The 15,936-nt window shown below is 35.3% G+C and overlaps 1 protein-coding gene across 1 annotated transcript in view; it reads right to left on the reverse strand.

The window, feature by feature from the left end:
* Positions 1 to 2,367: 2,367 nt before the first annotated feature.
* SLC2A13 (solute carrier family 2 member 13) overlaps positions 2,368 to 15,936 on the reverse strand; it is a 515,526-nt gene continuing 501,957 nt past the window's right edge. The window contains exon 10 of the mRNA XM_040233494.1: positions 2,368 to 7,457. Coding sequence (XP_040089428.1) covers positions 7,231 to 7,457 — 227 coding nt within the window. The 3' untranslated portion in view covers positions 2,368 to 7,230. The remainder of the gene's footprint in view (positions 7,458 to 15,936) is intronic.

Below are 15,936 nucleotides of genomic sequence, written 5' to 3' on the forward strand. Positions count from 1 at the left end.
TAATGTTCCATATTAAATTAATAACATCAGTAATAATATGAGCTTGATTTCAATATAGCCTATTGGTGAAGGGTTAGTGTCTATTGTCAGCTGGAGAAGATTTCAAAATTATATTTTAAAAGCTGAAAGGAATTTAAATGATAATTAACTGAGAAATTTAAATTTTTTTCATGGCTAGGAGATCACATAAATAGCAATTGCATGTTACATCCTGTTAATCTGGAGAATATGAGGAGGCTGTAATTCTCATCCACTGTGCCATTCACGTGGATGCTCATGGAAGAGATAGAGAAAGGAAGAGGGGTATCAGGCTAGTCAGCAAAGTCAGCTTAAACCATTCTGGTCAGCAGAATTCTGGTTGCTGCACTCACACAGCCTGCATGATACTATGTCAAAGAAGCCCATGTGCTCCTGCCCCTAATAGTTGTTCCCAAGGAAGGGAATTTATATGAATATCATGGTCTTAGCAGAATTAGGGATAGCATATGGATGATGATACTAAGAACAGCCAATCCCTAAGGAATGTCCCACTCCTCTAAGTGCTTTACATGATTAACTGATGTGACCCCTCCCCGACACATATAAGAGGGAGTTAGTAACATCTTCATTTATATAATATAGGAAAGTGAAACATAGAGTAACTCAGTAATTTAGGTTACCAGGCAGTAAGTGGAAAAGCTGGGATCCAAACTTAGGCAATTTGCATCAGCCTGATCTCTTAAACAATGTACTATATAGCTATTCCTCAACTTCTGATGGGGTTACACCCTGACAAACCAATTCTAAGTTGAAAATGTACTTAATACTAACCTAGTGAAATTGTAGCTTAGCCCAGCCTACCTGAAATGTGTTCAGAATTAGGCTCGTTAGTCTATAGTTGGGCACAATCATTTAACACAAAGCCTATATTATAATAAAGTATTATCTCATGTAATTTATTGAATACTATTTTGAAAGTGGAAACAGAATGGCTCTGTGGTTATGTGATGGTTATAAGTGAATCAGTTTTCTAGGCTGGTGATTTCATGGCTGATTGGGAGCTCTGGCTGCTGTCCTGTCTAGCATCACAGGAGAGACTATTGTACCAGATCTGGCTAGCCCAGGAAAATATCAAAATTAAAAATTCAAAGTATAATTTTTACTTAATATGAATCATTTTCACATCTTCTTATAGCTGAAAAATTAACTTGAACCTCTTTAACTTGGGGACCATTTGTATACTGCTTCATATTTGGAAAAGAATTCCCAGATCAAAAGTTTTCAAGATTTGTGTCTATAGTCCAGGTTAAAATGAGGTACCTGATTCTTTTCCTTAACATCCTTTCAATTCTAATACAGGAAAAACACAATGTCTATTTTTCAGTCTTTCTGCCTTGATCTGACAAGAAGACATTCCAAATGAGGACCAAGAGAGAAAGACTGTAGAGTAATCACTGCACAGAGAAATTTTGTACATACTTCCTAGTGAGTGATCTTGGATAAGTCACCAAAATGTTCGGAACTTGTTTTAGTACCCATAAAAGGCTGACAGCATTCCAATAAGACTGGACAATTAAATGAAGACTTTGCTGATCACTGATACGGATATGAAATGCACTGTTCAGGTGTTAAGATGTGTGGACACTTTATGCATCACTTAGGGGCTTTTCAAGGGTCATTTTAACTGTAGGAGTTTTGTCTTACCTGTTGACATTAAAATCCTTGCTTAAGATGCAACTCCACTGTAAGCCATTGAGTGACAGTGGATCCAGGGTCTCCAGAGGATCTCCTCAAACCTGTTCTACAGCTGGACTCAAGATGGCACACCCAAACTATGGAGAGCTAAGTCTAATGGCTACACAGATCAAACCATAATATAATGCTTACCAATAAAGCTACAGACGGGGAGAATGGTAATGGAGAATGGCATACATAATTCCAAAAAGAACTGTCAACTGGTCATCCAGTAGGTATTTTTGCATTTGCAAAGCAACAACCTCAAATAATTTTTGTCAGTCTGACACAATGGTTCATGTCAACGTCTGGTTCTGACAACAGTAAGAAATTTCTTCAAAGATTTCTGAGTACTTCATTTCAGAGCTTTATATTTACTATTCAGAATAATTCCTTGCAATAATTTTTAGGTATTAATTAAAGTTAAAATATCATTAAAATGAATAGCATTGCATAAATATACAGATATAGGTAATCTTTGTAGATGCTTTTACTATGTAACCTAGATTCCAAAACCCAAAGAAGATAATTGGTTAAAATATAAACCTACAAGGAAGATAAATGAGTAGTGAATTGTCTTAACTTTTATTTTATTATTTTCATTTACAGTTCTGGCACTGACACCTTAAAAAAAAGATTTAATTTTATGTAAAGATTGAACTTCAATAAAATAACTTAAAAAACATTTACATATACATCATTAAATCTCCATAAAATATACAATACTTTGATACGACTATAGCTAGAATGACTTTGAAGGAAATGATACATATTCAAATTTTTAAGAGATATCTCATGTCACATGTACGACTAAATATTTATATTGGGTTTGTTAAGACATGAATTAAACACGATATGACATGCACTCTTGGAAATTAAAATATACATTTTGAAAACATATTTTAAAAGCACAAAACTGTGTTTCGATTTAATCTAGATGTATATCAGAGCTTTTAAATAGAAATTTGAACAGTTAGTACAAATAAAAGATACTATAACATCAAGTGAAATATAGTCCAAAAGCTGTTAGAAACTAGTTTGGACGTGTAGAACATAAATTTCTACTTTGGCGAGAGCTGAGTCTCATTTTTTAACCTTCAAATGAGATGGAATAATGGTAAATTTGCTAAAATTTTACAAAATATTTGTGGTTTTTAATTTTTAGTACTTGTAAGCTATGTTTCTTTTTCTCATTATATTGATATGATAAAATCAAATGCATGGGCTTAACTGTCTAAAATCAAAAGCTGAATATTGCTGCTAAATGAAAATAGATATTTAACATTCCACAGACCAAATCACTCAAGTGTAACAGACTCTGTTTTATACATATAAAGTAAAGACTTATGAGAATTGTATTGTTTTACACTCACAAGAAAATTATAAGATAAAATTCTTTCATGTATTTCTGAACATCATTAACACTTACAAAATCTCTCTGATGATTACTGGCACACAAAAATCTCCTTCGCTAAGAGATGATCTTTAAGAGAGTTGGGAGCAGTTAGCTGTTGGCATTTTAAAATGATTTCTATTTCTAGAAAATAGCAGCAATATTGCTCACCTGGAAGGACTGAAGATACTGAAATTGATATGCTGCTACAACCTGGATCACTTCATCAAATTAGGTTAACATTACTGTACGTAAAAACAGAAAGTGACAGAAAACAGGATGCTAAAATTAATCCAGAGAACAATTCTGAGTCTCTCAATAGACAGAAGCTACACATAAGTTGTAAAATTTATCTAAAACTCAATACATTTTGGTATAATGTACATATTATGAATTCTCTGCTTCTGGCATGGTATATCATTCTTTTATTTGTAGTTACTGAAAATGTCTGAATGTGGCAACTTAAAACTGACAAAACAACTATATAAATGTTAGTTGTTAGGTGCTTAGTGTAATTTGTGATTTCATAACTAGGAGAATAGTAAAATAAATTAATTATAACAAAACACCTTATTAATTTTATTGTTCTTAATTACTGATGAAAGAAAGTCAAAAGAATCCTCCCACCCTTCTTACTGTATTATAGCATTTATAAAATATATTAGTGTCATTAAGTTAATGAGGCTAGTGAGATTTTCTTAGATGCCATGAAGAATATTTTATAGAATACCCTTCCCCCAAGATCTATGGAGTATCATAATGCATTTCAATTCTACTTTCTGATATAAAGGCAAAAGGATAAGTTGTCAACTTATATTTTTCCCTGTTAATTCTTCCTCTGGATAACTGATTTTAAAATTATAGTAAACAGTTTCTAAATTCTCTAATTTAACAGATTTCCCATTTCAGAGTGAATAACTTAAGAAATAATATTAAGACTCTTACACACTAAAATGATTCAGTGGTAAAATGAAAACATGAAAAATACTTGATAACATTACTCTCAGCATTTTCCATCTGGGAACTAACTACTGCATATTACTGGTGATAAAATTTCAAATGGAAATAATACCTTTTAAATCTAATTTTAGTTTAGATCTTTTATATATACATTAAAATCATGTTTTGGGTAATTATTGACTAAGGTGCAACAATCAAAATTATTAGGAATTTTATATTTAAGAAAAATATTAATACCTAATCTTTAAAATCTATCTGATTTTAACATTCGGCCCTATGTGTTCAGATGCAAATGAAATGTTATACTCCCTTAAGTCTAGTGCATATCTTACCAGCCATCCAGCTAGGCCTCAATAGAGGTTATGATTATCTTCCCTATATTTTCCTAAATCACAATATACTTCTACCAAATTTGTAGCATGTTTAGAAGGAAACATATTTCAGCTAAAAGTGTGATGCTTAATGTGTTTTAATATGATAGATCAAATCATACCATATATAAATTTTCCTATAAATATATATTTGATGATATTTCAAATGGAATGTTTTAAAGTTGACAGTGGTAGCCAAAGATGCTGATAACTTAGAAGGTGCATGTTATTAAAATACCTGCAAAATTCAAATACTTAGTTTTTAATATACTATAAATGTTCACTGAATCTAAAAATAATACCCTAATTTTATAAGGTTCCTTTTCAAGTAGTTGTCATTAAAAAATTATAAATAATTCCTATACTGTGCCTCTCTGTCTTGTACTTCAAAGATATGGAATATTATATTTATCACTATATAAATAACTAGTAGTCCCTTAGAGAAGGAATTGAGAATAGAAGACAAGAACTGTGGCTATTTTTCCCTATTATGTGCATTTATGGATATAAAGCTGAAAACACTATTTACTTATATCAGAGAGAACAGGCCATGTTCTGCTATAGGAAATAATGAGCTCAGTTGCTTCTTTAATTAAGTTACTGTGCATTCAGCTCAGCTGAGTATAAGCATATAGTTAAGGCCATGTATACAATAAACAGAATAATTGTGGGAATTATTTAGATAAATCAGGAAAACAAACTTCTAAAGAGATCACTTTATGGGTTTAAATACTTTTTCTCCACATTATATTCTGATTTTATCACACAATAGTTCATTTTCCATTTCATTTTACCTGTGTGAAATATTATACAAATAAGAAATTTCTTATGGGATAAGAAATATCAATATAATAATAACTTTCTCTGTTAAAGCACATCTGCTTTTCTGGGGAAAATAAAAATTAATATCCCTTTAGAAATCAATTGTCAGAGCACCTAAGTCAAGGAAAAAAGCTCTCAAAAATATATATTTGTTTAATTACATGAAATGATCAAAGGGAGAAAACTCTTTTTTGGTGGAAGGATTTTTAACTTTAGAGAATGAACCTCTTTGGCTACATTCTCAGCTGTCATAATTGTCATAATGTTCTTATGACATTCTTAAAGCCAGACTTTGAGAGAGACCAAACCATCCTGGAGACTGGCAGAAATACACTGAATTTAGAGTCATTCTTTCACTTCAAAGAATACGTTATTAGATGTTTAGAGACACGTTAAAATGCATCAAATGTTTGCACTTTTAACTGACCTCAGAAGACTCATTCATATTTTCACTGGAACTAAGTAATTTTGTGAGTGATTTTGTACATACTATGTAGTTCTTAATATATGAGCAAAAATTGGAATTCACTGATGAATGAGCATAGAAACTAATGAATACTTTGAAAAAATACTGCAGAAATATAGTAACTCAACATTTCTTAAAGACACATATGAGAACCATTAATCTGTTCCAATGGAAAATCCCAGTTTTTAGACAAGAAAGAAAAAAATCCAAGTCAAGCATGAGAAAAAGGATACACCCACAGACAAATCTATGTATCTATTTTTAAGAGAATGTCAGAGAAAATGAGAAAGTGTGCAACATAAAAACCAGTTTATACTCTTAGCATCAAAAAGGAAAAAAAAGACAAGTACCATTATGTAATGAAATGTGATAATTCCCTTAGGAAAAGTTAATAAAAAGTTAAGAAAAATAGAAGCCTCATTACTTAATTAAACAAACATAAATAACAGCAGGGTTATTTCTGTTGCTGATTTTCTTCCTTCCTTTCTTGTTTCAGAAATTATTTGATTAAAAGAGAGGGAAAATAGTTTGCTAGAAGCTATTTATGTAACACAAATGAAGGCACAAATAGTAGGAATCCAGAGTTGATGAGTGAAGTTGTGAATACAGGGGATTTTGGCTTGAACAAAAACTGACCCTGAAATACAGTTGAAGATCTAGTGCTATTTTGTGTTTACAGCTGCACACTTAAGTGACTAACTCAGGGTTAAAAATCTTTAAGGTCCATAAAAATCTTTTCTTTCTTTCTAGCAATAAAATATACTTATCAAAACTTGCTAGCTAATCTGTGCAAATGTATACTTCTTAACTGATGCAAAAAATATGTAGGAAAATAAACCTAAAAAGACCTGCTTTTTATAATGTTCAAAAGATTCTGTACAGAGTCAGCTGCTGAATAATTTTCAAGATTTGAATTGGAGAGAGAAACAAAAATGTAGAATACAAAGGATATAAGGACAGCTGTGCCCTTGTAGGAGACACTTTTGAATTTGTTGATGAAAGCTTAAATGGAATTTTTTTCTAATAGCTGATCACAGATAAGTGCCTCATCCTTAGGAAAAATTAGGGCCAACAGACCGTGCTTTGACAGAAAATACCTTTGGACCATATTTTAGCATCCTTTGTTGTAAGTATTTCATACATATATGATTTGGCTGGATTAGCACTGACTCAGTTGCCACTAATAATTATATACAGTCTTAGGAAAAAAGGATATCACTGAAGTCACTGGGTACAATATTCATTTTAAACTCTCTCAGGAAGGAATTACACACATTTGTTCAATAATTATTAGTTTAAATTCTCTGTAAATTTTTTACATCTCTGTATGTGAAAAAAATGTCATTGTGATGGTATCTTCCTTGGAATCAAATATTCTAGGATATGAAGTCGTTCAAAACTAGACTGTGGAAAGAACCAGATTAAAAGCAGGGCAGTGAGGTCACCAATTGCTGTTCTTCTCTCCCAAGTTTGTATAAATGACTAAATATATAAGCAGCTGATAATTATTCCACATCAGAAGCATCGTTGTCAGAAAGATGGTAGTTACTTCCCTTTACCCGAATATATTCAATATATCTCCCTTCATCAGAATCTGAAGCACCACATGTACATAGCCTGTTGTCAAAGAGTGATTCAATTTCCTCTAATTTTTTCCCTTTGGTCTCAGGAAGACAGCCGTAGATGAAAAGGAGACCCATCGAAGCGAATCCAGCATAAAGGAAGAAGGCTCCTGCAATGAAAAATACTATATATGTAAAGGCTTACATTGAAAAGGGGACTTGATTTTAACTTCTGTTTCTGGTTAATAATGCATGACTGTGGTCTGAAATGGAACCAAAAATTTGCTTACAGCCTGGTTTATTTGGTTTACTGTAATTGTTTTAATTATGTGAATATAATACAGTTTGTCTTTCTAAATTCAAGTTATGTAATACCAAACTCAAGAAGAATGATAGCTCAGGCTCAGAATAACTTCTGCTTTGAAATCTGTCCTTACTTCCCTGGTTAGAATTGTGCTTTGACAACACTTTGCTGAGACAAAGTGGTATATAACAACAAAGTAGCATTATAATTATGTGAATATATTTGTGTTAGCCACTAGACTGGAGGCACTTTCAGGAAGAAATTTTCTTCTCATTTCTTGAGTGTAGTGTTTCCAGAACCACATTCAGTGATGACACTGACGATTTCTTGAATCAAAGCTCAAAGTTTAGGAGTCAACAGACTTTTCTCTTACTCTCCCACCCAATATCCACTCTTAGAAAATCCTGTTGGATCTACCTTCACATACAATCCAAAGATGACCACTTTTTGCCATTTCTAGACATCTCTGATTTAAAAGCCTTCCTCTTTACCTGCAGTACTGTAAGAGTCTCCTAACTAGTGTCCCATTCCTTCTCTGAGGCTCCTACAGTCCATTTTTGTATGTGTGTCCATAGCACTTGGGGCTTCTCAGTGGTAAACAATCCTCCTGCCAATGGAGGAGAAGCAAGACGTGGGTTCAGACCCTGGGTCAGGAAGATCCTCTGGAGGAGGAAATGGCACATTGCTCCAGTATTCTTGCCAGGAAAACTCGATGGACAGACGAACCTGGTGGGCTACATTCTAACTCTAACTATGTACCATGCCGTATAGGGCCACCCAAGATGAATGGGTCATGGTGGAGAGTCCTGACAAAACGTGGTCCACTGGAAAAGGGAATCACAAACCACTTCAGTATTCTTGCCTTAAAGAACCCCATGAACAGTATGAAAAGGCAAAAGTTATGACAATGAAAGATGAAACTCCCAGCTCAGTAGCTGTCCAGTATGCTACTGGAGAAAGTTGAGAATAGCTCCAGAAGAAATAAAGAGGCTGAGTGAAAGGGGAAACAATACCCAGTTGTAGATGTATCAGGTGGTGAAAGTAAATTCTGATGCTGTAAAGAGTAATGTTGCATAGGAACCTGGAATGTTAGGTCCATGAATAAAGGCAAATTGGAAGTGGTCAAACAGGAGATGGCAAGAGTAAACATTGACATTTTAGGAGTCAGTGAACTAAAATGGACAGGAATGGGTGGATTTAATTCAGATGATTATTATATCTACTACTGTGGGCAAGAATCCCTTAGAAGAAATGGAGTAGCCATCATGGTCAACAAAAGAGTCTGAAATGCAGTTGAGTTCAGTTCAGTCACTCAGTCGTGTCCGACTCTTTGCAACCCCATGAATCGCAGCACACCAGGCCTCCCTGTCCATCACCATCTCCCGGAGTTCACTCAGACTCATGTCCGTCGAGTCCGTGATGCCATCCAGCCATCTCATCCTGGGTCGTCCCCTTCTCCTCCTGCCCCCAATCCCTCCCAGCAGCAGAGTCTTTTCCAATGAGTCAACTCTTCACATGAGGTGGCCAAAGTACTGGAGCTTAAGCTTTTAGCATCATTGCTTCCAAAGAAATCCCAGGGTTGATCTCCTTCAGAATGGACTGGTTGGATCTCCTTGCAGTCCAAGGGACTCTCAAGAGTCTTCTCCAACACCACAGTTCAAAAGCATCAATTCTTCAGCGCTCAGCCTTCTTCACAGTCCAACTCTCACATCTATACATGATCACAGGAAAAACCATAGCCTTGACTAGATGGACCTTAGTCAGCAAAGTAATGTCTCTGCTTTTGAATATGCTATCTAGGTTGGTCATAACTTTTCTTCCAAGGAGTAAGCATCTTTTAATTTCATGGCTGCAGTCACCATCTGCAGTGATTTTGGAGCCCCCAAAAATAAAGTCTGACACTGTTTCTACTGTTTCCCCATCTATTTGCCATGAAGTGATGGGACCGGATGCCATGATCTTCGTTTTCTGAATGTTGAGCTTTAAGCCAACTTTTTCGTTCTCCTCTTTCACTTTCATCAAGAGGCTTTTTAGCTCCTCTTCCCTTTCTGCCATAAGGGTGGTGTCACCTGCAGTACTTGGAAGCAATCTCAAAAACAACAGAATGATCTCAGTTCCTTTCCAAGGCAAACCATTCAATATCACATTAATCCAAGTCTATGCCCCAACAACAAATGCTGAAGGAGCTGAAGTTGAATGGTTCTGTGTAGATCTACAAGACCTTCTAGAACTAACACCTTCTTGATTAAGGTGAAAGAGGAGAGTGAAAAAGCTAGCTTCAAACTTCACATTCAAGAAACTAAGATCATGGCATCCGGTCCCATCACTTCATGGCAAATAGATGGGGAAACAATGGAAACAGTGACAGACTTTACTTTCTTGGGCTCCAAAATCACTGCAGGTGGTGACTGAATCCATGAAATTAAAAGATGCTTGCTCCTTGGAAGAGAAGCTATGACCAACCTAGACAGCATATTAAAAAGCAGAGACATTAATCTGTTGGCAAAGGCTCATCTAGTCAAAGCTATGGTTTTTCCAGTAGTCATGTATGGATGTGAGAGTTGGACCATATAGAAGGCTGAGTGCCAAAGAATTGATGCTTTTGAACTGTGCTGTTGGAGAAGACTCTTGAGATCAAATTAGTCAATCCTAAAAGCAATTAACCCTGAATATTTATTGGAAGGACTAATGCTGAAGCTGTAACTCCAATGGTTTGACCACCTGATGCAAAGAGATGACTCATTAGAAAAGACCCTGATGTTGGGAAAGATAAAAGGCAGGAGGAGAAGGGGATGACAGATGATGAGATGATTGGATGGCATCACCTACTCAATGGACATGAGTTTGAGCATGTTCTGGGAGGTGGTGAAGGACAGGGAAGCCTGGCATGCTGCAGTCCATGAGGTCACAAAGAGTCAGACACGACTTAGCAACTTAGCAACAAAAACAACATGTGAATTCTAGACAGTCATTTCACCTCCTCCTTGGACCTCAGTTTCCTCATTAAGTAAAATAAGATGATTTATCAGTTCCTATTTGAATTTATGGTTTAAATTGTAATTCTGTAAGTTTTACAGCCCAGTAGGACCAGGTATAGGAGAGGTGGTAATGGTATGCTTGAGGAGGAAACCAGCAAAAGTGGTCTCCTCAAGCCCAGAGTCTATGGCTTGTCTCTGGGTTCCTAGCACAGTGCTGATTCATTGGAGAGTTTAGAGAATGAATATTCTCTTGTTGACTGCCAGATGGAATACATTGGGTAGGCGATTTGAAATAAAGACCTAAACCAGACACTATGACTATATATTTGAAAGTCAAGCTTGAAGCCAAAAAGTACAGCAGTTAAAGAACTGAAAAATATTTCTCAGTTTGTTGTCACTACAGAATGTGGAAAGACATTATTAAGACTACTTTCTTTAAGACAGGCCTAGAAGTAACCATTTCAGTACTATCTATAGAAACACTTCTTGGGAAGACTCAAGTAAAACTACAGAGGAAAATGCTGCTGAACTGGCTACCCCAAAGAATCTGCTCCATTGAATGAGCAGCCATGAGAAAATAAAAGGGAAGCAGAGGTAAACTACGAGATATTAAAACATATATATAAAATGATTGATTTATATATAAATCAAGACATAATTTGTTGGCTTAAATCATCAGAAGCTATATAATTCTTAAGGAGCTGGACCCATATAAATCAAAATTTTTCCTTAATAAAAATAAAATTCCATTTACAAATACAAGGCTCCTTTACTTCATTTCAGTTTGGTTTACATTATACCACAAGTTATATATTTTTACATCATATTTGATAAAAAATAAAAAAATAATAATAGGTCATCTGGCATGCATATCAGAGTGCTACAGTGAGAGGAAGACTCTGTAGACACTGTGGGTCTGAAAGTCAAAAAGTTACACAGGCTGAATCCTTATGTAGTTTCTTGAATTGTCTTGATTTTAGTTTCCTGATCTGACAGGGAAAATAAATCCTTCCTTGCTATAAACTGCAAAGACTAGAAAGAATTTTGGATGTTAGTTGCCCAAAAAAGTGATAGACATTATCAAATTATACTAAATGACTAGGGAAGAATAGTGACTAGTAAGATCAGCATGGCTAATAAATCAAGAATGTTTTCATCTAAGGGGTGCTATGACAAGCTGGCTCTTGGAGGATGTGGAATTTTGAGGAAAAAAAATGACAGAGGTGAAGTCTTGTAATCTGAATACAGATAAGCAAAATTGTGGAGGTAAGAAAACAATAGGTGCAGATGATAAAACATTTTAGACTAAACTGGGATGCTAACCTCTAAAATATCTAATGGAGTAAATATAGTCTGCCTTTATAAAGTATAATATTTAGAAAATATTCATCATCTTTCACAATTTAAGTACAATGGCATGATTGGAAGTAACAAATCAAATCTTTTCATGCTAAACTCTTACAGTTAAAAGCAATTAGATGGACTACTGACATTCTTAAAAGCCATACAATTTTTTGTGTGTGTGAACAAGATTCTCAAAGCCAAAGAACATAAAGAAAATTCTATTAAAATGCAAGATACAGCTATAAAAATCTGAATAATCTAAAGACAGCAAATGCTACAACTGTGTATATAGGCTTCACTGGTGCGACCTGTGGTTAAGCCAACAGAAGTGCAGGCAGGCCTAGGAGGCTGTGACCTGCTTCATGTAATGGGCAAGTCAATTATGTAACTCATTTTCTTAATTATGTCCCTTTAGGATGAAAATGAAAAAGATGTCTGTAGCAAATCTGTTAGGATTGTTAAACAGTGCAATTTTATTCTAAAGGAAATAAATCTTATTAGAGTCCTTATATTAAGCTTCAGATTAAAATAGATATTTAATTGAATTATACAAAATGAAGAATTAAAGATTCAACACAGACACTTTAATAATGCTCAACAAGGGATCTATTTAGTCACATGTGCTATAAATAAAGTGATATACTGGTGACATTTTAATGATAATTTTTAGTAATAATACTGAAAGGGGCCCAGACCCTTCTAGGCAGTATAGTTTAGGAAGGAATCAAGACCTGAGGTTTTATGAAACACTAAAAAGTAAAAGAAGACATGAATATTTCCAGAGAAATACATCATTATGGTGCCTATTTGTTGTCAGGAATATAAACATATAGCTTACATCAATCAGTAACCTCTAGGTTAAAATATAGAGCAATAAACAGAAAAACTCTAACCTGAGCTGAGATATTGTTCCCCTAGTGAAAACCTAATGGACAGTGTGCTGACAAGAAAGAAGTCTGGCTTAATGCGAAACAAAAAGCTTCTTCTACTGAGATATTTTTGAAAGATGCCTGGCTATGCCCTATTTAAATTTTACTTCTGTGGCCTCATGGTTTCCTAACAGAACTGATTCAAGAAGAGGAGCTTTGCTATCCAAAGTCTTACCATGTAGACTTTTATTATTTTGTCTATGACTTTCTATTAAAAATGCTTTCTTAAGAAATAAGTCCATATTTAAATATTTCAGTATTCTCCAGGATCAGAAAATATGGATAAATATTTATTATGTTTGTATTTATGCTGTTAGGAAGATAAGCTTACAAATTTATGTAAAACATTCTAATTGCCAAATGGGATAAAGCTGAACATACTAAATATACCTCCAGTTTAAAATGCCAGTGCCTTTCCTTTCCAAGAAAATAAATATTTCTAAATGTTTTAAATTGTGTTTGGGAGAGAGAGGAGTTTAATAAAGATTAGAAAAAAAAGCATCAGATAAATAGTTTTAAATAAAACTAAACAGCAAATCATAATGTCCATAAGAGACGAGGAAGAGACATATGATGTTTCCACATATTCATCATTCATTTAAAAGTTCAACTATGTATTTATTCATTTGACAAACACTTCTGAGTGCTTAATAGGATGCCCTGGAAGGCATGGGGAATATATTGGTGAACAAAGTATAATCCTGGCCTAAAGTCAAGGTCCAGCAGTGAGAGGGTAGATAGAGAACTGACAAATAAGTTTGTTTTTACAAAAAGAAATTATAAGTAGGCAGAATATGGGATGAGGTGAGATGAGGTGAGGGGCAGTGAGGAATGGGGGAGAGGATCTGAGAATGGTCTAAGCACTTGTTGTTCAGTTGCTAACTCCTATCTGACTAGGGACCTCAGGGACTGTAACACATCAGGCTCCTCGGTTCTCCAATATCCCCCACAGTTTGTGTGAATTCATGTCCACTGAGTCAGTGATGCTATCTAATAATCTCATGCTCTGCTGCGCCCTTCCTCATTTGCCTTCAATCTTTCCCCACATCAGTATCTTCTTCAATGAGTTGGCTCTTTGCATCAGATGGCCAACGTACTAGAGCTTCAGCTTTAGCACCAGTCCTTCCAATGAATATTCAGGGTTGATTTCCTTTAGCATTGACTGGTTTGATCTCTTGAAATCCAAGGGACTCTCAAGACTCTTCTCCACCATCACAATTCGAAAGCATCAATTTTTCATCACTCAGTCTTCGTTATGGTCCAACTCTCATATCCATACATGACTACTGAAAAAATCATGGCTTTGTCTATATGGACCTTTGTTGGCAAAGTGAGGTCTTTAGTCTTTAATATGCTGTCTAGGTTCATCATAGCTTTCCTTCCAGGGTCAAGTCATGAATTTCATGACTGCAGTCACCATCCCCAGTGATTTTGGAGCCCAAGAAAATAAAACCTGTCACTGCTTCCACTTTTCCCCCTTTTATTTGCCATGAAGTGATGGGACTGGATGCTATGATCTTAGATTTTTGAATGTTGAGTTTCAAGTCAGTCTTTTCACTCTCCTCTTTCACCTTCATCAAGAGGCTCTTTAATTCCTCTTTGCTTTCTGCCATAAGGGTAGTATCATCTGCGTATCTGAGATTGTGAATATTTTTCCCAGCAATCTTGACCCCAACTTGTGCTTCATCCAGCCCAATGTTCATTCATGTGCATTTTGCATGGTGTACTCTGCATAGAAGTTAAATAAGCAGGGTGACAGTATTCAGCCTTCTAATACTCTTCAAAAGATTTGAACCAGTTTGTTGTTCTATGTCCAATTCTAATTGTTGCATCTTGACCTCTTCTCAGAGACAGGTAAGGTGGTCTGGTATTCCCATCTCTAGGAATTTTCTGCAGTTTGTTGTCATCCACATAGTCAAAGACTTTAGCGTAGTCAATGAAGCAGAAGTAGATGTTTTTCTGGAACTTCTTTGCTTTCTCCGTGATCCAACAAATGCTGGCAATTTGATCTCTGGTTCCTCTGCCTCTTTGAAACCCAGCTTGTACATCTGGAAGTTCTCAATGATTTGCTGAAGCTTAGCTCAAAGGATTTTGAGCATTACCTTGTTAGCATGTAAAAGGAGCACAATTGTATGGTAATTTGAACATTCTTTTGCACTGCCCTTCTTTGGGACTGGAGTGAAAACTGACCTTTTCCAGTCCTGTGGCTACTGTTAAGTTTTCCAAATTTGCTGACATACTGAGTGTAGCACTTTAACAGCATCATCTTTATGATTTTAAATTGCTCAGCTGGAATTCCATCACCTCCACTAGCTTTGTTCCTAGTAATGTTCCCTAAGCCCTCTTGCCTCACACTCCAGTTTGTCTCACTCTAGGTGACTGACCAGTCATAGAGTTTATCCTGGTCATTAAGACTTTTTTGTACAGTTCTTTGTACTTCTGCCACCTCTTCTTAATATCTTCTGCTTCTTTTAAGTCCTTAACATTCCTGTCCTTTATCATGCCCATTCTTTCATGAAATGTTCCCTTGATATCTCCAATTTTCTTGATGAGAATCTCTAGTCTTCCCCATTCTATTGTTTTGCTCTATCTCCTTGCATTGTTCATTTAAGGCCTTTTTATCTCTCCTTGCTATTCTCTGGAACTCTGCATTCAGTTGAATATATCTTTCCTTTTCTCCTTTGCCTTTCACTTCTCTTTACTTATCTATTTGTAAAGCCTCCTTAGACAGCCACTTTGCCTTCTTGTATTCCTTTATCTTTCAGATGGTTTTGGTCAACACCTCCTATACAATGTTACAGACCTCTGTCCATAGTTCTATCAGATCTAATCCACTAAAAATATTTATCACTTCTAGTGTATAAATTATAAGGGATCTGATTTAGGTCAAACCAGAATGGCCTATTGGTTTTCCCTACTGTCTTCATGAGTATGAATTTGGCAATAAAGAGTTCGTGATCTGAGCCACAGTCAGCTCCCAGCCTTGTTTTTTGCTGACTGTATAGAGCTTCTCCATCTTTGGCTGCAAAAACCATAATCAATCTGATTTAGTTACTGACCATCTGGTGATGTCCATTTGTAGAGTTGTCTCCTG

The sequence above is a fragment of the Oryx dammah genome, unplaced genomic scaffold (assembly GCF_014754425.2).
Source record: "Oryx dammah isolate SB20612 unplaced genomic scaffold, SCBI_Odam_1.1 HiC_scaffold_29, whole genome shotgun sequence".
Classification (NCBI taxonomy): Eukaryota; Metazoa; Chordata; class Mammalia; order Artiodactyla; family Bovidae; genus Oryx; species Oryx dammah.